This window comes from Labrus mixtus, chromosome 1, assembly GCF_963584025.1.
Source record: "Labrus mixtus chromosome 1, fLabMix1.1, whole genome shotgun sequence".
NCBI classification, from domain to species: domain Eukaryota; kingdom Metazoa; phylum Chordata; class Actinopteri; order Labriformes; family Labridae; genus Labrus; species Labrus mixtus.
The window spans coordinates 32095435-32120370 of NC_083612.1; the positions used below are offsets into that span (position 1 = coordinate 32095435).

At 38.9% G+C, this 24936-nt stretch overlaps 2 protein-coding genes across 3 annotated transcripts in view; one reads left to right on the forward strand and one right to left on the reverse strand.

Annotated features, from left to right (window-relative positions):
- cep89 (centrosomal protein 89) overlaps nucleotides 1-24936 on the reverse strand; it is a 55932-nt gene that overhangs the window by 9423 nt on the left and 21573 nt on the right. For both annotated transcript variants that reach the window (XM_061042326.1, XM_061042333.1), the window contains exon 17: nucleotides 168-316. In XM_061042326.1, coding sequence (XP_060898309.1) covers nucleotides 168-316 — 149 coding nt within the window. The remainder of the gene's footprint in view (nucleotides 1-167; nucleotides 317-24936) is intronic.
- Nucleotides 311-18232, forward strand: zgc:165481 (uncharacterized protein LOC100073327 homolog). The gene is made up of 2 exons (XM_061042372.1): nucleotides 311-451; nucleotides 17298-18232. Exons 1-2 carry the CDS (start codon nucleotides 388-390, stop codon nucleotides 18041-18043), a joined length of 810 nt encoding a protein of 269 aa, XP_060898355.1. The 5' UTR covers nucleotides 311-387; the 3' UTR covers nucleotides 18044-18232.

The following is a 24936-nucleotide window of genomic DNA, read 5'->3' on the forward strand; positions in this document are numbered from 1 at the left end:
CACACCCCCCCCCGCCCTTATTCTCCCCCTCCCTTTCTCTTGCCTGCCTCCATATGTGTGTCCCCCTCTCTGTCGCTCGCTCGCTCTCTCTCTCTCTCTCTCTCTCTCTCTCTCTCTCTCTCTCTCTCTCTCTCTCTCTCTCTCTCCCCTCCTCGCTCCCCTCCTACCGTTTGGACTGCAGCAGTCTCTCCTCAGCCTCCTGTCTTTCTCTCAGCAGCCTCTGCAGGTGAAGGATCTCCCTCTGGTAAGAATCTGTCCTCCCCTCCGCTGCCTCCTCCAACACTGCCAGTCTGCTTGACGCCTTCCTCCGATACACCTGCACACACGGACACACACACACACACAGGAATGAGATGTGGAGTGTTGCTATGAAGGAGGAGGATATACATGAAGGACAGCACAGCAGAGACAACTGGAACGGCGGAGGGGGAGTCACACACATTTGGACAAGGTGAGGAACAAGACACACACACACTGCAGTTTTTTTTTGTGTAGAGGGTGGTGTGAGTGTCCCTGTTTATTTGTTCAGAGGACGTGTGCTTGTGTGAAAGGTCCAGAAAATAATAGTTGCTGTTAGATTTATTTTTGAGTTGTTGTGACAGCAGATCAGCAGCTGTGGAGCTGCATATAGTTCTGAACTACTGCAGGCAGTGCAGCACAGACTCATACAAGTGGACTACATAGTTAATGTTGTGTGGACTATTTAAGTTCAGCTGAAAGAGATCAACAGTCATGAGGAAAAAACAAAAGAAGATCCCATAAAGTAAAGGAGGAATCAGTGAAATTAATTTTTAATTGTCATAGAGCAAGGGAAGCAGATAATAAAGATGAACAAAAGGAGGAGAGATACTGTGTGCTGCTGCTTTGTGCTCTGCAGTTAGAGAAGATTTAGCGATTCAAAAACACAAGGTCTATGTGAGGACAGACAGTATGCTTGCCTTCTCACAGTTTTTGTGCAGATTTATTACCCTGTCTGCTTGTGAAGGGTAAACAAACACCAGTTTTAACCCCTTGCTCTAAATAATCAAGGGTTGTCAAGTAGCTGGCTTGTCAGGGTGTAATGAGGAGGCAAGTATAGAAGATGTTAAGCTCAAAGATTTGATATTGATTTATATAAAGTGTGCAGACATGTCTTCTTCTCTCTGCTGTTTTCGTATTGCCCTGCACCTACGCATATAACTAGCCCTTTTCTAAAATTAGATTTGCACATAAGAACTACAATCATGAAAACACAAACTGGAGAGTTTATATAAAGGTCTTTTGATAAGGACACGTTTGTGTGTAGGCGTGTTCTGTTGGAATTTTATCAGGAAAGCCATTTCAAACTGACACAATATTAAATATTAAAGAAAAGTTTGAGTAATTCTGATTCTGTCTATTTCCAAACCATAAAGTTACTATTTCTTCCACATGGTTGGAAACTGTTGCAAAGACGTGACATCACCTTTTCAAAACAACCACACTGTATTTTCACATAAATAGTCCAACAAAGATTAAATTTAGATAAAGGTACAAACAAATGAAATAAGACCAAAATCCAAAACATATCAAAGCCTTGTGCATGATCAAGTAGTGCCCAGTTTTATACTGGATCAATAACATCATATACCACAGCTGACAGAGGGTAAAATCAATAGAATGTGCTTCACATGCATTTGGTGGGATTAACCAGTGAATCCATTATGCAGCTTTCAACCTTGTCCTATTGACATTTCATTTACTTTGCTCTTCACTCAGTCAGACATAATAAGAGACCTCAGAATATACACCGACCCATAGTGGTGTCTGATCAAAGAGAGGCAATTTAAGAGTCCAAGCAATTTGAACTATTTGTAGGCCTTGTGTGAGATACACTAAGTCCAACACAGTTTGGAATTTAGGCCCTTACCTTGAGCACTGAGTGTTGACACACCATAAACATCTCATCCATTTCATAATCCTCTGTATAAGCATACAATGACCAAGATATCGAACCCCCTCACTGTCTCTTGAATGTACAGGATGTCACAATTCCCCCAAAAGCTCCATGGAAGTAATGTGATGTATAGCAGGCACTTTCTGACTAAACTGGATTGCTAATTTTTCTTCATTGTGATCAGATCTATAATTATTCAGTCATAATGTTAGCAACTCCTGTGTATTAACACTCATGCTGTTTCCCTGCATGGCTCAAATACATTTTTGTTTCCAAATCGGCAAGGCCACAAGCAGTGTTATAACCACACTGAATCTGCAAACATTGAGCTAAGTCATAATTAATGTGACTGACTGATGAAGTATCTGACCTGGCTTTAAGTGATTGACCTGTGTTGTTTGGGGGTGAATGGAAGAGAGAGATGATTTCTAACACTGCTCAGGGCAAAAGTAATGGAAAGTAATCTTCATCCAGCTAAGAAATACATGAATCAGAAAATAAATACAGAATACCCTTTCACAAGGTTTACAAAGGATTACAAAGGATTCACAGATGTTGTACAGAACATCTAGTTCAGCCCACTCAATCCTGTAGAGGTAACACACTCACCTTTCTTCTACCAGTGACGGATCTCTGCAGGAGAACGTCTGGGTGATTATAAGGTGTCAGCATATGCCATCAGCCACCACCATGCAAAAATCTGTCATATTTAGAGGCCAGCAACAAGGACAGGCAATATTTATTTGCTCTGCTTCATGGCCAAATACTGGGGGCCTCTACAGATAGCTTTACCTTACAAAAAACAAAACGCTTTTGTTGTTTGAGTTATGTCACAGAGTATTTAATCGAACTATGAAGGAAAACTTACATTGCTATGAGAAAGACGCCAATATATCTTAAGATAACTAAAATCACAAATGTAACAAAGGGGCTGAGAACAGGCTGTTTCTGTGTCTGTAGCTTTAAATGCAAGTGAGCTGTGTGTGACCACGCCCCCTCTCTGTAACGGGATAGCAAAGCAGACTCAGAGGGCAGAACAAACACCTAGATATGGGAGTGTCACCACCTGGGGGCGGGGTTACTTCCCTTTGTGATGTCATAAAGGGAAAATCTCCAAACGTCCTATTTGAGCACACATTATCTGAAAAGTGGAGCAGGCATACAAAGGAGAGGATGGACTTATATTGTGGGGTTTGTAGACGGGCAAGGGACACTTATAAGTGTCAGAAAACATTGGTTAAGGGTAATATGCACAATATTTGACTTAAATATTTTGACTTTATGTATCGATTAATGGCCATTGTCCAATAATGCTTTTTTGTGCTGGCAGTGGCAGTTTTCTATACAAAAACAAATGTGTTTGCAGCACTTAGTGTTCAAAGGAGGAAAAGCAGCCCCAGAGTTAGCTGTTTTGTTGTGACTGCACTAACAGTGCTTTCTGTTGAAAAAAGCTTTTGGACCAATGCGACTTTGGTCAATGTCACTACTCCCTCACATACTTATCAAAACCAAGACTGATGCAACTTTTGATAACTGCTTTGTCAACAACACTTCGTCTTTTTTCATGGACTAAAGCTACTGTTATTGCCTAGATATACTTCCTTTACATTCTTGTGTTGTCTTTGTAAAATTTCCTTTAAAAAAATCCAATATAAAACATGGACAAATTTTAAACCGACCGAAGGGTATAAAGCCGTGGACGACCACATGTCCTAATCTTTCATATTAGTTAAATATTTATCTATTTTGTGCACAGAAAGTCAATGGATTAAAAGCTGTTATAGAACAGTATTGAAAGTTCAGTGACAGATGATTGAAAGACTTGGGTCGCTGACAAAATCAAACTTCTTCAATGAAAAGAAGTCCTCAAAAATAGGTTGTGTGTTGACGAGCAAAAGGGCGCTTACCTTGTCTTAGCAGGGTCAGCGTTATATTCATACACATCTAGTCCATTCACATACTTTTTAAAACCTTCAAGAGAGCCCGAGCCCATTCCCTAGCAGTGTTGTTTTCCTGGTTCAGTTGAGTACTGGATTGGCATTTAAGGTCGGAGAACTACAATCTGGAAAGCAGAAATTCTACATTGCTTGGTCTAAATCTCCATGAACCCCCCTAGAGAGGCAGCAGGGTGCCAGCATCAGCCCAGCTGCAGCATTGACATTTAGCTCTCACAACATGCTGAGCTGAGCCAAACCAATATATCCCACCTGCTAGCTGTAGCCCAGGGGCTGGCTGACCTTCTCCACACAGAAACAACAAAAACAATAAGAATTCAAAGCAGAACTGGATTTTCACGATCCTGCCAGGGATTGTCATGTATTAATGATGTTTTTCAAGATTTATTTCTTAATAACACTTGATTCTCCATGCAAGCCTCATTGAGCACAATTAATTTATAGTACAAACCCCTGAGAACTGCAAAAGCAGTCTCCAACTGTTGTCTACATGTTTTTTTAATAAGCACAGACTGAGTGCCAGTTTATATACAGATTAGAAAAGGGATTGAACCTCCAAGCAGGAGGATTTCTAAGGTAACAGTAAATTGTCTGTGTATTAATTTGACTCCATATCTTTGTATAAACTTTGCAAATATTGGTAGTATATTTTCATCTGTCTACTCATGTTTAATGGATGTTTCTGGATATGTATGATTTGTAAATGGCCTCTTCCTGGATTCATTAAAGTGAGTAGCCGTACAATAAAGTTTTGGAAGTAGATGCTTTCAGGCCTTGACTTCAATAATTTTCTAAAATGAGAAATCATCTGGTTCCCTTGTTTGTCGATGTAAGAAGCCAGCTAAAATCGTTCCTTTATGTCCAACCACCTGTTCAAAGCCATTCACACGTTAGCGCTACAATATGTCTAACCATATGTGAAGTACCATTTGTGCTGTAGCCAAAAACAGCAGCTTACGCTCTGAATGCAGAGGGCATTTTATGTGCTTGTGTTAAAGGCTAATGTTTACATCCTCATCTCCTCCTATCTGCCAACCTTCTGTTATTCTAATTAACACCCCACAATCTTACTAACAACATCTTACACTTAAATCCAGTTCCTTAAATTTATAATCCAAGCTGTGTATAAATTCCCTGCAGCAATAGGGCCCCCTTCTCAGATATAAAACATCTGTTGCATGTGTAAACAGAATGACCTTTACAGCTGAAATTGAAGTGTCTTGACTCATTAACAGACGAAAACGCAGGAGGTGTAATAAAGCCATTCCACTGGGCAGGCAGAATTCAACTACATAATACCTCACGATACACCTGACCTTTCTGCATCTAATAAGAGTTGATTTATTGGATTTCATTTACAAACAAATGAAGACGATACAAGAAGATATACTAAAGGGATAGAACTGCATGCCTGCTATACAGCCCTACATAGAACAAAAAATATTGTTGTGGTAGGGGGAAAACAATGATTAATACAAAACTATTTGCAATTCTTAGTTCCCAGAGGCCAAAAGAAAGCTATTGTGTTTCTACTTGTTAGCTTCCTGTGGCTAACCATTGTATAATGGAGTTGAAAAAGAGCATTCACAGTTGGGCAGCTATCTTGCTTGGCTCAGTAAAGGTTAGAATTTATGACTTTTCATCTTTAAGCAGAGGTGTGCAGCAAAAAAAAAACACTGTTGGCCCTCTTCTATTGAAAATCTCTGACCTTTGCTGAGGAGTGAAGCTATCAGGGTTTTTCCTGGCTCAGAATGGGCCTTTGGGGGGTGACTATACGCGCTGTAGTAAACGTTCGACCCGCATATTACAGTATAGTCTACGAGTCTGTATTACCTTATTTGACAGATCTGTGCATTTCCTGTTATTTCTGACCATTTTATAAAGAATATTATCATTATGCTTAAGTTACTGAAACCCCAATTAAATCTGGTAAAGAGGGGAGGTCACATCCTGCCAGTGCATTTCACCCTCTTCCTATGATGGCTGCTCTTTTCCTTTGACTTCCTACAAAATAATAAATTGTGTTTTCATTTTACATACACATTTGTTTAAGTACATTTATTTGAGTTACTAAGGTATTATGTCAAATAATCACAGATTTAAGTCACAGATAATTTGGATCACAAAAGAAACGAGCAGTCAATCAGCTGGCTATCCAGCGCGAGCCGCATGCGTAAACGGATGAGAGGGGAGATGACTGCTAGAAGTCAGAGACGTCGTATTTAAGTTTATGTTCTGCTTGTTCAACAGTCGTTTGATGTATTGATACTTTTAACATACATTCAGAGAGGATTTGATTTGCAATTTGAATCGTCTTTTTTTTCTTTTGGCGCTCATGATTTTCCTTTGGCGCTGGGTAAAACCTCTTTGGGGGGCGCCAAAGAATTCTCTATGCAGGAAAAACGCTGGCTATTGTGGAGCAGACAGTCCACAGGTGTGTGAAAGTCTGTTTGAGGTTAGCCTGAAATTGCTAAAGTTAACACCACAAGGACGGTGTGATGAAAAAGTAGGCCTGTTTTTCTGCTGGCTTAAATAAATTAAGATAAATAGCATTCTGAAAATAGCAGACTAACATAGACATCATTCACAGTTGCTCAAACAAGAACGTCTCTTGGAAGAGAACCGGGGAGACAAAACATCCCACAGCTCATCAGATTAGCTCAGCCCTCCTGCTCAGATGTGTCACACACATCTGCCAATGTCGAAATCTATGTCACAGTTAATGTTGGCCCGTCTACAGGCTTTCACTTCAGTCAGGCTGGGAATGAGCAGGAACAAATTGTTAAACAAGAGTATACATGACTTATTAGAAGTCTTAGTGTAACATCTGAATGAGAGCTATATTAATGCAACTGGTGCATCCAGAATGTATTTTCCAAACCTTACCAAGTTGCTTTGGTGCCTAACTAAATGAGGACGAACAGTGTGTTTATGACTGCTAGGATGACGATGGAGGTCCTGTAAGATTTTACCAGGGAGAATGAAGGGGGTTGCTGATCAATCAATCAATCAATCAATCAATCAATTTTTATTTGTATAGCGTCAACTCATAACAAGTGTTATCTCGAGACACTTTACAAAAAGCAGGTAAAAGACCTTACTCATTGTTATGTTACAAAGATGCTTTGATAAAAAATGCACCTTCTGTTTTATGGTACAGTCTAGTTTGTAATCTCAAGAACTTTAATGGTAGTAATAATAACAATACTCTGACATTAAATGGTCTGATAGTTAATACAGAACACAAACGTTTTTTTATTTAATAGAGCTCACTGTGTTTCCATTGCATGACCCTTGGCTAACCCTAGTGCAAAGCGTACCATTATTTCTATTTGTGCCATAAATGGTTGAGCCAATGACCTAAGTGTTCCCGACTGAACATCTACAGTTCAGCCTGTTATGAAGAAAGTGCTTCCCAGTTATGGAACACCTTTATTTTTAAATTGATGTGACATTCACTGATACTTATAATATGGTCCTAAAATGTGGTTCAAAAGAAACAAAAAAACATCAAACTGAACTACTGCTGTCATTGACTGCATTTATATTCTGGGTTTTTTGTTTCTGCTTTCATCAGATTTCTTCCATTTTGGATGAACCAATGTTTCAATATAATAATTTGATGCTATGTTGTGATGTTGAATGTGCTGATTGTTGGCCCAGATGTTGTTTTGTGTTAATTTCCTGCACTCCACATGGACTTCTTAGTATTATGCTTCATCTGTTCAACTGCTGTTTTGCTTTTCTCCCATTGTAAAATGTTTTTCATTGTTAATTTAACATTAGGACACAACAGTGCAGAAAAACAATTAAAGGGTTTATATTGTGGCTGGATCAGCTAATTGCCTACTGCAGATTGTAAACTCCCAACAGACATAAACTGTACAAATGGCTTTATGCTTCTGTCACTGGAGCTGCCTGATGTTTCTGCACCTATAAGTACAATGTTCTCCTTTCTCTGTGAGAATTCAAAAATACAGTATAATCTATTGACGCTGGTTACAGTGATGACTTGTTTCTAACAGAGTGAAAATAATCAGGTAAACAGAGGTAAACCTCAGGAATATGATGGTGCAGTATGTTGTAATGTGTTAATGTGATACAAGTACCAAATCAGTTTTCAGCCAAATGTTCCCACTGTGCTTTGTATCAAGGAGTGACCAAAAAACTATAAACTTAATAATTTTGTACAACTGATTAATCTCATGCCTTACATTCCCAGATGTTAGATGACAGCAGTCAAAATGATTCAAGAGTACATAATGTGGAGAAGAAAAACTGTAACTGATTAAGCAGCAATTTGTTCCAATGCAGCAAGCCACCAAAGCTCAGGAACCCATTGTTCTACTAAACGGCTGAGCACTAGTCCTTATTACCCTAACCATATTACAATCTTGATTCAAATTTTTACACAAGTGTAAAAACCTTCCAAATCTTTGAATTTAGTTAAATAAAGGCAGGCATTCTACTTCTCGCACACTGAGGAAAATGTGAGCTGGTACTAGAAGTACTGTATCATTGGATTATTTTTATTCATATTTGTGAATTCAACTTGTATAGCTTCTTACAGGTGTGAAGGTTGCTTCACAAAGCACATCCTGATATTTGGTATTTGGGAGATGTGCACATCGGCTGCTATGAAAAACACCCCTTCCAATGTAGTTATAGGTGATTTATATTAACATGTAGTTAAAGCATAATTGCAACTTAAACTACTCATAAATCAGTTGTTAAAAAATTTTGTATGTCAACTGGAAAATGGAGACTTGTAATAAACACCAGTTATCCCCTATGAGAGAGAAAAATGACGAGGTGATCTGAAAAAAGAGCTTTTTAACGACTCAACTCGACGGCTCTTAGCTGTTTGTAGTTCTATAGGTGTAGACACACAGATTATTCACCTTTACACTTGCCACCTAGAAAAATGATTTTTAGAAATATCATTGGCAAAAGGCGAAATGAATATGCTTCTCTACAAAGAAATACATGTGAAAAGTTTGAACGTTGTTTTCCCAAAAGACTGCTCTGTATGAGTGCGTAATTGTTTTAAACAGGGATACAAAATCTGCCCACAGCTCCAAGAACATAACATAATAACATCTGGCTCAGAGGCATAATTAGGAAAAGCATCACATATCAGATGTTCTGAAGTCAAAGTCAAGGCCATCCTCTACTGCTAGGGATGAGAAGGATAAGTGTCCAGACCTGCCTGCCCAATATTTAATTAATTACAAGCTACACAGAAAAATATTTATCCAACAAAGAACTCAGAAACTGATGTGTGCATTTGTTTGGTTTTACCCACTTTTTTTCTTGAGGTAAGTAATTTTTTTTTAACATGGCACAAGTCTGTATAGGACAAATGTTTTGTTAGTAGATAGTCCACTGTTGTGGTTACTCACATTTATACGTTTTATTTCAACCCAACAAACACAAAAATTAAAACATATGTTCATATAAATGAACACTGCACAGTCTAGCTGCTCTAATATAACATTTGTGACATTAGAAATGTTTTTTGTGTGCAAATGAATAACAGTTGAGAAGTACAACATTTTAAATCCAAGTCATACTTATCATCTGAAACTAGAAATACATTTTATTTTCAGAAGAGAAGACGACCACTTTCCCCTTTTCAATCGGCACAATGCAGGAAGATTGCTTTGTTTGATTGTAATTGTCCTGCTAAGGTCTATACAGAGTATTGACTGTTGTTGTAGAACCAACAGAGTGGACTCAGACTTTGTAGTTGAGCTAACACAGCTTAGACTTTGCTTTTATCTTGGCGATCAAAGTAAATCCCATTCCCACAATTTGTTGATCAAAGCCCTCTTTGCTTTTAAAAATACTGATGCAAGTGGTAGGGGTTTATGGAATAACTTAATGCAATGCTTAATTGATTTTTTCTTCATGGGAAAATCTCCTCCGGTTGACCTCCTAGCAGAGCTAAAGGCCAGCTACTTAACAGCATAAATGAGGTTGATCAGATAAAAACAACTGACTGTATTAAAGCCTGACACTTTGTTAACCCATTCATCCATTCTGACCCTTTTACCGCTGCGTAAACGCTTTGTCCCTTGAACATTAACATATGACATTTAACGGCACATGCTGAAACAACTAATGATGTCATTTGACTTTGGAGGAGTTTTTTTCCTTACTGCATTTGTGCAGAACAGGGTATACTTTTTGAGTAAAAGAGATACAACTGGTGAATCCAATTGTAGTCATAAACAGTACGTGTGTGTGTGTGTGTGTGTGTGTGTGTGTGTGTGTGTGTGTGTGTGTGTGTGTGTGTGTGTGTGTGTGTGTGTGTGTGTGTGTGTGTGTGTGTGTGTGTGTGTGTGTTTGGGCTGGACATCTTCACCGGTCTCACGGCAGGATTCGATTACGATTATCCTGTCAAAGATTTGATTCGATTGCTTCGACGATGCTGGTTAGATTTTCTATATTACTGCACATGGCCACTTTTTCATCAATGACAAGCAGTAAGATTAATAGTGAGTCTTTTTTTCATTATTACCAAAGTGCTTTAGAAACCAATGGCAACATAAATGTTTAACATTGTAAACCAAAATAAATTGATGATATAGGTCCAGTCAGGGACCGAGAATTCTACAAGCAACGTCAGTAAGCAATAATCAACGATGTTCTGTCACTGCACCGAAGCAAAAATCTTCCACGTCTGCATGACGATGCATCATAAAAACAATCAATTTTAACACACCAAAGTGTGTATGTGTGTGTGCATGTTCTGGTGGATATCTGTGCATAGACTTTTGCTGCCTGACTACCTAAAAAACATCATCTATTTTCAGAATGGAAATGCATGGTGTTTTGTTGAATCAGAGCAGCCCAGTGGAAGACCTTGATAGTTCCAGATGACAAAATTGCTGAACTGCTCTGTTCTGATCTACCATTCACTAACATTTCCTTCCTGAACAAGAATCTCACAATGCACTATCAGCAATGTATGTTCATTAAAACCTGGATTTAAAGAGCACCTACAGTATGCAGCCTTATTGTGACCACATATGCCACATATTACTGGCCTGATGGCAGGAGATATCGCTGAAAAGATTATCAGAAAAATAAGTAGCTTTAATGAATGGTAACTTCCTGGTTAAGAGTATGACGTGCAGGATTGATTGGATTGTATACAGCCTAGCTAGAAATGAATAATGGATCAAACTGCATTTTTCTGCCAGTGCACATCTATTACAAATATGAATTCAAGATTCTAAGCTACTTAAGAGTTTTAAGGCAGTGGTTCTCAAACTACGGTGGTACGCGGGCTCCCTGTGGTGGTACGCAAAGAAATCTCCACAATATAAAAAAAAAAACCCGTTCAGCATAAAACGACATTTTTTATTTTTTTTGACATACTCTTATCTTATCTGTCTTGTATCTATTGAGTTGTATTCATAACCTACATTAACAGATATTCTGTTATTTATAGGAGTTCAGTACAATCAGCAAGCAGCTGTACATAACAGAGCCAGGAGAAGCTTCACTTTTTGATGCATGTACGGACAGTCGCTCACCCTCTCTCTCTCTCTCTCTCTCTCTCTCTCTTGCTCTGAAGCTGATGTGATTCTGCTCTATTTTGCTGTCTTAACTCTAGGACCACCAACAGTCTAGACCCCCCTCCAAGCGTAGCAGCCGTCTTCTAGACGGCATATGCAAATGAAACTGTTTGTGCTCAGAAGCACACAAATAATGCATTTTTTTGATGAAGTTAAATACAACTTACTTTTATCTACAAACCAAATAGGCTATCTGCATAAGGCAGGATTGGTAACCTTTTAAATGTCTAAAAGGTTATTAGATAATTTACAATATCTGTCGGCTTTTTTAGAGCGCCGTTTTTTACTGCTGCTCCACGTCTCCCGTTTCTAAAACACATTGTACAATAATGAAACATACAGAACTTTTAGTCTATTATATTGTTGGATATATTAGGATATGCATTTGAATAAAAACACTGCAAAAAAGAGATAAACACCGATGCTCCTCCTCCTCTCTGCAACTGGGTTTGTTTCCCCGACATAGAGGAAATCATTGAACAACACACACACGCCAAAAACAACAACAACAACAACAACAACAACAACAACAACAACAACAACAAAAACAACAAAAACACGGCTATCTATGGGCATGACAAACTATATAGCCTACAAAAATAACTGCAGAAATCCATAACAGATGCAGCAGCGAACAAACAAACAGATGAACAAATGAACGATCAGCACCTCGCACAGCGCCGCGGCACGTAATGCACAAACCTGCTGCACAAGTGCTCAACCTTTACGGTGCACTTCCCACTCACAGGGTGCTTGCACCCCTTGCAGGAGACAATGGTCATGTTTTTCTTGCAGTGCGTGTTTGTCTGACTCTGCCTCCTTCTCAGCTCTTGTGGATGCTGTGGCTCAGTGGGCACCGACGTCAGACACGCAGGTGTTCCTCTCTCTGTTCCTTTGCCGGCTCAAGAATGAGCATGTATCTATCTGTCTATGGTCTCTATCTATCTATCTGTCTGTATATCTATCTGTCGCTCTTTGTTCAATTCCTGCGCATATATATGAAGTCTATAAATAGAAACAATAACTAATACAAATTAAACGACGCGCGAAAACAATCCAGGGAAATGTATCAGTTTCAACTGCTGTCAATATGAAGGCGGCGGTTAGAGGTATAAATGCTCAGAAATCTTGTGTCTTTTATTTTAGTTACACATAGACTTCAGAAAACATACAGGACACATATTTAAGAAAAGTCATTGGATGAGAAGCTCGTAGTTTTTATTTAAAAATAGTTATTTGTATTATAAAAACCCAAACCGTCCGTCACACGGTCTTGGCGGTTCTAGTGTTAACACTCCTCAAGAGTCGAGAGGGATTTTTTTTAAAAAAAGGCAGTTTTGCTATGTTGAACGCAGAGACTTATAATACAGAGGTTCTGTTTGGACAGAGCCTGTGGAGCGCGCGCCTGCACTCTCGCGCGCTCTCTCTCTCCCCCGCTCCCTCTCTCTCTCTCACGCAGCAATTTTATGAATAAATGAAAAATTAAATAAGAATAGGTTTGAAATATACTTGGGCCCAGGTATCGTCTATTAGTGGGAAACACTGGAGATTAAATATTCTCAAACAGGTTGTTGGTATAAAGTTTAAATTTTTATTGTGCTGCACTTTTTTTTTTGATTTGGACAAATGTCAGAGTTGTGTTAGTTTAAGTGCCAGTTCTAGCGCTAGACCTTAGTAGTCCTATAGTGTGGCTGATGTGTGTAGAAATAGGCCTACGTATTTTAACGTCTACCATAATGGTGGTACTTGGAGAGCCAAATATTTTCGGAGGTGGTACGCAGTCTAAAAAGTTTGAGAACCACTGTTTTAAGGTATTCTAAACACACACACGAGGCACGCTTAACCCCTAAAGTCCAGTTTGTACACTTCCTTGGCCATTAGAGTTAGCCATGAGCAAATACAAGAGCAAAACAATTAGCTGACGTAAACCATAATGCAGGTGTTTGAAAAAGTCTGAATATAGTTTTAAAGAAAAGACAGATAAAAGACCTGAAGTCATATGATGCTCCTCCGGGTAAAAAGCTAAATATTTGTCTAAATCGTAAAGACAACAGAAGCAGCTTGTAACTTTGCGTTTCATCTTCCATCTGAGGCAGCTGGAATATATGTTTTGTCCTTTTATTACAACATTGAAGTGTCTAGAACCTGAGGGGTAAAGTGTCCCACTCTGCCCCAGGGATGGATGCAGAAGGAGCTGCTTCTTTCGGACATCTTTTTGACGTGTTCCAGAAGGCTTTTTAACGCAACAGACTGCTGGCTGAAATATTTAACAGTCAGCAAGTCATAGAGCGGCCTGCTGGGCAATTACCAGCCCAACATCCACCTATTTAATCTATATTTCATGGTCATGAATAAATGAGTGACTAGCTTTTCTTTATATAGCATCTTTCTGACGGGTGGGGGACTTGTTGATGACCAAAGGTAGAGTTAAAGTCAGAAAGTAATCAGGAATACGAAGTCAGTGAGTCAGGGGTGAGACTACAGTTATAGCTTATGAAAAGCCTCTTTTCAAAGGTTTCACTTCCTCTCTCCTAGACCCTTTTTACACTTATCAAATCTAAGTGATTAAGTGACCTTAACAAAAAATAAGAAGGCTGGATTATTGTATAATTAACACAATCAGTTCAAGGAGGGATTGTTAAGCAGTTTTCCAACTCGATATATTGGCGCCCATTTTCTACCCAAAACGAATGCAGCTCAGTGTTTTCACAGTCCTAACCTCAAAGCTTTTTTTGACTTAGCTTCTGTGATATTTCACATCAACATGACATGTAAGCTTAACGGCTAAGGGACAAACGGGTGAACAATGTGAATCTTTAGTGTTCAAAAAGGTTGTGTTCACCAAACAGACATTCCTCTCCTGTGTGCAAGGAGAAAAATAATCCCTCTAGCTGAACCAGGCGGACAGTTCCACAGGATGCTCACGCATACTGTAGATTGAAGTACACTAATAGCAACTTCTTCAAAAGATGCTAGTCATAAAATCAGTGCAGTGCGGGCACAGTTGCTGGTTCTATATGTCTGTTGAAGTAGCCACAGGCACTGTACCTGCTCATTAACCTCCTGTCTGTCAATTGCTGTTGGCACAATTCATAATGAGAACACTGTGTGGGCTTTATGGTGGGTGTGCTCTAGGGCACACACAAATACAGTCATACACTGGCATGCTGACTCAGCATTGGAAAAAAGAAAATATGTCAATTTAAAAAAAAAGAAACCTCTTTATAATTCTCTACTGGAGGAATCATACTTCATTCCTGGCTGCAGGCTGTTTCAGGAGGGGATTCAAATTAAATGCTGTTTTGCATAACTCTGAAAAAGTATGTAAAACTAAGAAATGTCGTCCCATTGAAAATTTGAAAAGTGACGTAAAGGTCTGACCTCATTTATTTGCAATTGATTAGAAATCTTTGAATGATTCATATCAAAGAGGATTAAAAACAGATGATTATACATGTACTTATATCAGGAGGTCTTTATCATCCTTGATGGACTTAATGGAAATAATTATCTTATAAAAGATAGGAGAATTATTCTAAAATAAAGAATGACACATTGTTCATTGGTTAACACAATTGGGCGGCACAATATTGTGTCATTATCTATTTCAAGGTGTTCATGTGAAAAACTGGAGGACAAATTAACTCATCTAGCTACAAACTATGTTGCTGGTTAATAAAACAGACAAATTCAAAACTTAAAGTACTGATTTCCATGGAGCCTTGTTTTTAAAAGTTACTCTATCAGGGATGGTCCCTGTGTTGTTTATCTTCAGCCAAGCTGTGAGGCCTGTTTGTTTTGTGGATTAGGATTACATTTGAAGTTGATTAAAAAATGTGTTTTTACCAAACATCTGTCCAACCCATCTTTTCTCTACTTGTCTGAGTTGCTGGCCAAGGACTGAACAAAGCGTGTTAGAAGTAGTGGAGGTTTTGTTTTTCTCTGCTCAGAATCTGCTTTTATTGCCCTATTGTGCAGCTCTTTAATACCAGGATTGATATATTTTTTAAAGGAAGGTAATACAGCAAAGTATGCACTGCTTCGAGTACACTGGAATAAACAGTAATCGGATTGGTAATATGGCCTGATACTGTTTTGATATATTTTTTAACACAGTACACCAGCATTTCCACTGGGTAATGTTTGATGTCAGCAGCTGGAGAAGAGAGAGTGATCAGAATTCATAATATGAAATGACAGTGTGATAATTACAGGCCTTGCATTCACTCCCTTTTGTGTGATCACATCTCTTTTATAATCCCCGTTGACATTGTAAGAAGTCCACAGTGGGGACAGTAGAGCAGTTTTCTGGCCACAGAGGGTTTGTGATTGGACTATGGTATTTTTGATGAAGGACTTCATTAAATATTCAGAGAGCATACTCCAGAAGGCTGTGCTTTTTCCTGTATTATAACACCATTGAAAAAAAAATCAAAGGTGTTTGTCATTATTATACAAAACTATGACTGGTTATCAGTCTAGTCAGAATTCAAACTGATTGAAAATTTGGCCATTTTCTACACAGGTTTCTTATTTTTTATTTTGTCTTATACATTCAAGCTCTCATGCTGAATGTGTGTAGTTTGCTTGCCCTACATTTTAAGAAGCAGTAATTGAAATGAGTATTAGTACTTAAAATACCTTGTTGGTATCTGCGGATGACAGTGATCTGCTACAGTAAAGGTTTCAGGAGTAGAGGAGATGGGCGTTCCTTAACCTCATTTCTATTCATACTTGGTATCTATGGATACATGCTTACAGCTATTTGACCTTATGAATCTAATCAATGACTGACAGTTTATTGCTGCTTCCTTGGAGGAAACTGATAATTGGAGTTTTTTTCATCTAAGCCATTTTGGACTTTAGAAGCCGTCAGCAATGAACTACAATCAGCTGCAGCTGCTGGCATCAAGAAGTACTAATGCAGGAGTAAGTGTTTATCAGTTCAACACTGGCCTTAACCGTTATCTGAGATCAAAACTTCAATTTTATTCTTCTTTATGGAGAGTGGGCGAGGGCAGGTCAGTGCAAAGTTTACAGCATGTAACTCAGAAGTTATGTGCTAATATTGGTTGTTGAATATTACGATAAATGATCCATTATGATGCTTTCTTACTCTTTTTCTCTCCTTTGTTCAACTGTTTTGGTATCTTTTATATTAATTCTATTATTTATGATCTTTTTATATAAGCACAGAGTTATCTTGAAAATAATAAGGGTCAAAAATGATAGTTTGGTTTTGTTTTTCTATCAACAATTGTCACTTCTCCTCTATTTGTAATCTCTAAATACAGTTTTTAACATTGATTTTCATTTCCTGCATTTGACATGGACTAATCTAACGAAAAGATGATCATGAAAAGCCCTTTTGGTGTGAGGCTTTAGTCATTAAGAAAATGGGAGTGTATGGCTTTAATAAAATGGCATTGCTTTATAGTTCCTTATTATAACAGAACAAGTAAAAACAGAGCTTCATACCAAAAAGTGAAGAACTGTATTCTTCGCCTTTTGAAGGAGCAGCTGTCCCTTCCACCTCTTCCAAATATCAATAGAAAAACTGGCTCTTGCTCTGCTACAAAGAGCTCTGGGACAACCTACTGATCCAACTCCCAAACCATAAATCATTTATCAGCAGCAGGTAGAGAAAATAGAAGCAGACAGAGACCTGACCTTTCCTGATGGGCAACAACACAGCAGATAACAATACTCAGCTTGCTGCAGTGAGATTGTTAACTTTCTAGCAAAAAGTCACATAAAGCGCTGGACTACATAGAAAAAAAAACACTCTTCTGACACACTTTTTTTGACAATGCGTTGTCTATATTTTTCTGTAATTCCCAGAACATGTCTTGAAGATGAGCTGTCCTCAGGCTGAGTTCGAGGAAAAGGACCGCCCTCCACCAGAGGAATTAGAGTGTAAGATCTGTTACCAACGCTACAATGCACACAACCGCAGGCCTAAGATCCTGGACTGCCTGCACCGGGTCTGTGCCCGCTGCCTTGCCAAAATCCTGGACATCGCTGACGGAGCAGGATTTATCTGCTGCCCCTTTTGCCGACATCAAACCGAGATCACGGAGTATGAGGTGTCGGCCCTGCCCGACGATGCCAACATCATGTGCCACATTGCAATGCGGGACAAATCCTGGAGCTCTGAACAAAACAAGGAGGTGGTCCTGACTCCAAAGAGCTTGTCCTCCTCCAGCCCGTCTCATGAGTCCTCCAACTGCTTGGTCATCACTATAATGGACGTTCAAACGGACTTGCACAACTCCCCAAGCAGAAATGATAGCTCTGACATCTATGCTGAGCAGAGCCTGGACTCGGTCTCATTGGGCTCCAATGGGCTGGCTAATCAGGACGCCCTGTCCAAGCTCTGCAATCATGTTCCACGTATCCTGGTCTGGCTGCTGGGTTTCTTGTACTTTGGCTCCCTGCCTCTAGGAATCTACTTGTTAGTGATCCAGAGAGTGACACTGGGCATTGTTTGTGTTAGCTTGGTCCCATCAAGCCTTACTGTTTGCCTGGTCTATGGGTTCTGCCAGTGTCTGTGCCAGGGCATGTGTGACTGCTCCTCCAGGGCCTGAGAGGATGCTGTCCAGTTCCTCGGATATGTCGGAGTAATTCCATGCGTTTTGTGAAGATGATACCCAGTCTTACACAAGCTTTACAAGTCTACGATCTTTATGGAAATAATGGTCAAGTGAAAGAATGGCTTATACTGGTCTATACTTTTGTTAGGTCTACCGCTGCAACTCAGAAACCAGTTTAGCCAGCAGAAAAGCAGCACCAATATCAACATCTGTGATATATGTCAGTATTTGTTCTTTGTTGTGTCTATGGCCTATACTCAAATGTCATTTTTGAGAGCAGATCTTATATTTTTGTCTTAGTCCTGGGCCTTCAGTTATAAACGCTGCGTACAAGGTAAAAACTTGCAATCACTCGCATGCAGTCAGATTAAAATGAAAGTTGGGGCTCATTCATTTGTCTGTTATTTTTTTAATAGCTTTAGCCGCAAATGCAGCCAGCCCTTTGTGTTGCAAAAAAGCATGAATAAATAAAATACCATTTACCAAAAGGCAAGAGTATTTATACAATATAATGGAAGTGAGCAACCAAGAAAAAAAACAAAGTCCTTCTGTAGTCTTCAACAGTCAGAGATTCACTGACAATAATTGTCAATGTTTTCTTCAGGATCTTACAATTTACAATTGCATTCGGAATGGATTGATATCGGCCAATAACAAGGAGGAATGGTGATGCACTGATGACAGTATAAAGATCGTAGATATTTTACATCAAACTTTTTTTATTATTGTATAGGTTTTTCCCCTATATAATACAGAATTATTAGTAACCCACCATGTCTCCAAAAAGTTTTCTTTTTTTCTCCTTAAAAATTCGGGCAACATTAAACTTAATATACTGTATGTCAATCCAGAAACTGTTCTTGGAATTCCACTGACAGAATAAGACCTTTTAATAAAAAGTATCCGTCAGCTAAAGCTGCTTATAAAATTATGTTGCAATATCTTTATAACCTAATCTATCCACATTGCTCTAAGGGGAATGTAATGCAAAGCATATGAATAAAGTTCCTGTGAGGACATGTTGTTTTTTGTTCATTTCTGCAACCCTTTGCACAAAATGCAACCGTTACTTTATTTTTTGCTGATTTTTCCCTCTTTGATAGTAGTTTTAATTTTTTGTTCGTCATTCAGAATCTTTGTTGTGGAATATGCTTGAGAACCTGCCCCACAGTTTCAGGCGTAAATAAAAACCAGTAAAGAAATGATCGATCTTTATGCTGATGGTCTTGTTAGCTCTTCTAGTTCATAAAAAGGCATCAATATTCATTTTCAAAACCAGATACACGGTCCTCAAAGGAGCTTTAAGCTATTGTGAGAATAGTGAAAGTAAAATTTCTCTTTATCGTCAAATAAACTGTCACTGTTAGAATACTTAGTAAGAAAGAAAGGGATATTTTCATGCATTGCTAATTCTAGCATGGACTAAATACAAATGACCAAATTAACTGTGATTTGGGCATAATACACTTTTTTTAAAACCATTTTACTGTCATAGCAGTAGCCTTGGACATACATGTGATGAAGTTATTAGGATCACTTACTGAATGTGCCCCTCGCCTTCTCTCTCTGCCTCAAATACAGAAACAAACCTTTCAGGTTGTGTCGTTGCATACATTTAGAGCGTAGGTGCAAAAACCAGTCCCACATCTCAGGGTTTTTGATAATTACATGCTTCTGCAATTACTGTACCAACACGTTCTTTGTTACTCTGAACAAAGCAAAGCTGCTGTGTTTATTTGGCTCCAATGTGCAGTTTCTGTTGATAAGAATACTTTGCTCTATTCATGTATTAAATCTTAGTGCACAGGTGTCACACTAGAGCCATACAGATGTTTTAGTTGGGATATATTTCAAGGCTGTGTGCATAGTTTATCTGGCATCATGATTTTTTTTCCTTTGCTTGTAAGAGAAATGCATCCATACATGTGAAATTAAAGGATCAGTGCATCAAATGTATGTAAAGTAATGTAAAGTTTATGTTTGAAGCATTTTCTTTTATTTCTGCATAAACATTACTTTGGTGGGCGCTTGAAGCAATCATGAGCATTTGACATTTCCAACTGTCTTGCACTCTTCATATAACTCCAGAGAGACACTATATAAAGTGATCTGTACACTGTTGAGGGCCCTGGACTAAAACCTGTTAGATGTATTCAGACAGAAATTCAGGTTTTTCTATTCCTATTAAAAATAACGAAATGAAGCATTTATGAAAAAGTGTTCATCTTGTGCAAAACTCTTGAAATGAAAGTCCTATTCATTCAATGTTGTTGTTTATTTTTTATCTTTTATCTTTCATTTTCAACTTCTTTCATCCACTTTTTCTCAACCTCTGTATTCACTCCCCTATGTTTCTCTCTATGATCTGTTGACAACAGCTATCAGCTTAGTGCCACACTGCTGATTACAGAATCTACTAGACAATTAAATAATAAATGGAGAATTATTTTCCATACCTTGAGCTGGGTTCAGTCCACTTTCTGGGTGCCAATCGACATCCCTGAAATTCCAGGTTTAGTCTGTCTTTCATACGCAAATGATAGATTTCTGTTTTTATACCTTAATGGCATCATAAAAGGGGAGAGCTTACTGGTTATTTTAAAAGAAATTGAGAGAAGACAGCCTTTTTTTATCTTCAGTTACGGAGGTCTGGCTGGCACACGATTACTTTCATGTGTCAATGAAATAATGATCGCTCAAAGCGGAGGTAAGGCAAATGAGACTAAATGTAGAAAGGAATTAATGGTTTATCAGAGAAACCAACTGAGAAAAGACTAAAAAAGACCAAACAAAGAAAAGAGAGATGACAGAAAGACAAAGACAGCAGGTCGTTCAGGAGACAGAGATTTTCTTTTCTGCCCGAGTGAGCCGAGCTGTTTGACAGAAAGCTTTTCAGGCACAGTTTGTCCTGCTGATTGTATGTCTGACAACTACTCTTTCATTTGTCTGAGCACAGAGAAAGGTTACATTAATAAAGAAAAAAAACCTTCCATCCCTGCACAGAAAAAGAGAATCATCATGTTGTCTGAAATAACAGACAACCCTTATATCAGAGAATACTCCACAGGTCGTCAAACACTGACGCTTCATAACTCAACAGCCCTTTGCGGTCTCATTTAGACACACAAGGTAGCTCTTATTGCGTGTCATCAACAAGCGTATGATTGTGTTGGTTTTACTTCTAGTATATACGTATATCACTTAAAACTGGGTACTTTTACAGTGTGGGAAGAGAAGTTTTACTTGCTACACCTAGCATAAATACATAAAACACAGAAGAGCTTCAACCCACCCAACAGCTTTTTTATATTTGTATAAACAGAAGACTTATACGGTTACTAATATTATCATACCATACAGTCCTTAGTCACTCACTCCTTGGCCAGGGTATCTTATTAGCTCATTAACAATTGTTTTCGCATCAGCTTATGCTCTCTCTGTCGCTTTGCCCTACTAAAACAAAGCCACCCACACATCTGTCCTCTCTCCTACTTGTATTTGGATAGACAGATGAGATGCACAGTGGTAAAAAAATAAAATGGAATTTATTTAGAATCTACTTAATCTTAATCATGGAAAACAAGGTTGTCGGCTGACTTCTATCATAATAATTTTTGTTGCTGTGTTCACACTTCAGCTTTGTAGTTTGACCCATCCACCGTGACAAAGGGTTGATTTGATGCAGGGGAATGAAACAGGATTTCCTCACTGTCATCACTTTAAAAGGGAATTATTGTCCCTCAAAAAACAACATTAGTGTGGTGTATGGAAAGTTTACTTAGTGAATGAAATGTTGTATTAAGGATCCCTGAGAGTTTTAATTATTTATTAATACCCGAGGGAAATTCTGGTTCACACTATGTTATTTTAGAGAGAATGCTTCTCTCACACATATGCCCATAATACACACATGACCAGAAATGATCTGTGGACATGCATTAAAGGAGAGCTGTCAGAGTGAGGCTGCTACACACTGCTATGCAGAAAGCACACCAGAGCTTTTGGGGGTTTGGTGTCTTGCTCAAGGACACCTCGGCAGTACTCTCCAGCTACCAGACCAACTTCCATATTATGGTCCGCACCGGGACTTGAACCAGCGACCCTTCCAGTTCACAACCTACAGACTGAGCTACTGCCCTCCCCTTATAACTCAGCCTTTGTGTAGATTCCAGAAAGAGACTTTAAAAGAATTAAGTTCTAGCTGACACAATCAGCCAAAATGATGCAAAGTGCTAAAGGTAAGGAGGTCAAGGGTGTGACAGGAGTTATATGTTCCTGTGATGACGAGTCCTCGCTGTAATGCTCAGGTTTGTTAAGAAGACAAGCTGCAAGCTAAGAGTGGGGATGATTTCAAAAGAGAAAAAAAAAAGTAATCTTACAGTGACTTCAAGCAGTATGGATCATGCAAACATTTCAGGCGGCTATATTTATACACTAAATCAAATATTAAACATTTTCAGGTGTTTCAGGGAAATGGAGTGGCATGCATTTTAATCACATATGAATAATGTAATGACAATCTGTGCTCTGTTTCTGGCACACACTAAACAGAACATCCATGTAGTTTTTAAATCATATAGTTGCAACAGACATAACACCCACCATGGTAAGAGCTTGATTTGGGTATGGAAGTTTGTCACAAAAAAAAAGCGACTAATCTGTAAACATTTCAAGTTGGTGTCAAAAGTGAGAGCAGAAAAAAACGCTTCAACAGACACTGGACCCCCCCCCCCCCCCCCCGTCATTTATCATGGGACAAAATCTGCAATGAGAAGTCAACAGTTTAGGCTCTCTTAATTTTGTCATGGCTATTTTAATCTATTCCCTTTTTATGCAATGATTAACAACAATAAAAAAAGATTGTGTAATTTAAAATATTTGTATTATTATGTCTTCTCAAATCATAAAGACACTCCTGTACCTGATTACATACAGGCGCCTTTATTGTGTTGAAGCAGTACTTTGAAACCTAATTGCTCAAAAACAGCTCAAAAGAGAGTTCAAATGACATAATGGCCTTTAAAGTATCCACTCCAGTCTAGCTGGCAGGGAATGAGGATGCAAAGAGACCCCTGCTAGGGGTCACCAAAACTTCCCTGGAGGTCGCCAAGCCCTCTTGATTTTAACCCGCAATTCACACATACTCTGTGCGCGCCGCGGTCCGTCAGCGCCACGGTTTTGCTCCGTCGGACGGCTCGCGCCCATTCACACTGGATCCATTTCTGGGATGTCAGCGCAGCGGAGCTCACCCATGACACATCACAGGAGAACTACAAGATCCCGCGGGAATAAAGAGAAAAACATGAGGACACTTTCTGAGGATGCATTGTTGTTAATTCAGTTCCTGTTTTGACGTAATTTTGATAAAGTGATGAAAAATACGATCGTGAGTCCGTATATTGTGTTTTATTTTGAAATTGACCGGATGCTCTGTGCGTTTCCTTGTCTGACTTCCTGTCCGGGCTGTCATATTCTGTCCAGCTTGACGTGTGCCTGCAGCGCACTCCGGCAGAAATAGACTCGCTGCGTATTTGAAACGGAGCAGAGCGCAGTGCTGTCGGTGGCTCGCGGCGGAGACGGACCGCAGCGCGCACGGAGTATGTGTGAATTGGGCTTAAGGGTATAAGAATTGACATTGAAGGGGGAAATTTAGTTTTGTTTTAAATTACGAGATTTTTCATAAATTCAATATTTGTAATACGTATTTTCCCTGAGTTGTAAAAAACCTTTGTATAATGAGCAGCGTAAAGGGTAATATGATGATATGAAAATTTATTAAACGGGGCACTTTGAACTATCTTCTCAGTAGGGAGTAATAAAAAGACGAGTCGCCGAGCTAACGAGTTGCTCCTGCATGACGTTAATCAGCAAACAGGCTGAACAGAAAGACAGAGGTGACACAGAGTGCAAGTTTTTAAAGAGAAATAGAAGGAGCCGTATTTCTTTTTTTTTTTTATTTGCTCACATGTTGCCAGAATTTGATCAGAGCTAGATCAGAGATTATCTCTCTTTCTCTCTCTCTCTCCCTCTCTCTCTAAGTTTCTATAACCTTGAACAGCAATATTTACAAATAATATAATAAACTCAAAGATATTTAAATACAAAACATAATTATTAATGTTATATTCAGTATTGGGGTAGACTACTTTTCCCCCTTTTTTGTAATTGTATGTGGAGGGGGGTCGGTGGGGGTCATCAGTTTTATACAATGGTAAAATAGAGGTCTCTTAAGAAAAAGGTTGGGAACCACTGTCCTACACCTCCTACACAAACTACTACACTACCTACACTCCTCTTCGGTCTGATCACCATCAATAACACGTACACACCACACACACCCGAGCACACACCTCTTTCTCTCTGGTCCGTTGCTATAGAGACACTAATAAAATTGTCAGAACTGCTGAGATGATGTTCCCGCTGTGGTTTGAGTGACAAGAGCTGCTGACAGCCAGATAAGACTGAGCACGCTCGCCCCGGAGCAAAGCACAAGTACAGCCAGACCCATGTCCTGTTCACATTCAGCACAACAAACTAACTAAAGACTGAAAGGCTGTACATGCATGTTGCAGGACGTCTGTCAGCTATAGTGGTCGCTATCAAACCAAGATGGCACAGAAGGTACTGTAGATGTAGGGAAGGTTGCCATGGTGATTAGCAAGAATAGTCTCAATTTTATTTCCATATAAGAGACAGATACCATGCCGTTTTTTTCAACCACAGAATAAAAATAAATTTATGTAAAAATCAAGATTCTGCTCTTCTAAGATTTAAAATCGATTCATAATTTCCAAAAATCGATTATTATTATTTATTTTTTTAATTTAATTTAAAGAAGAAATTCAGCCAGTCTCACAGATGACTGGAGTAGATCCTGCAGTATGTAC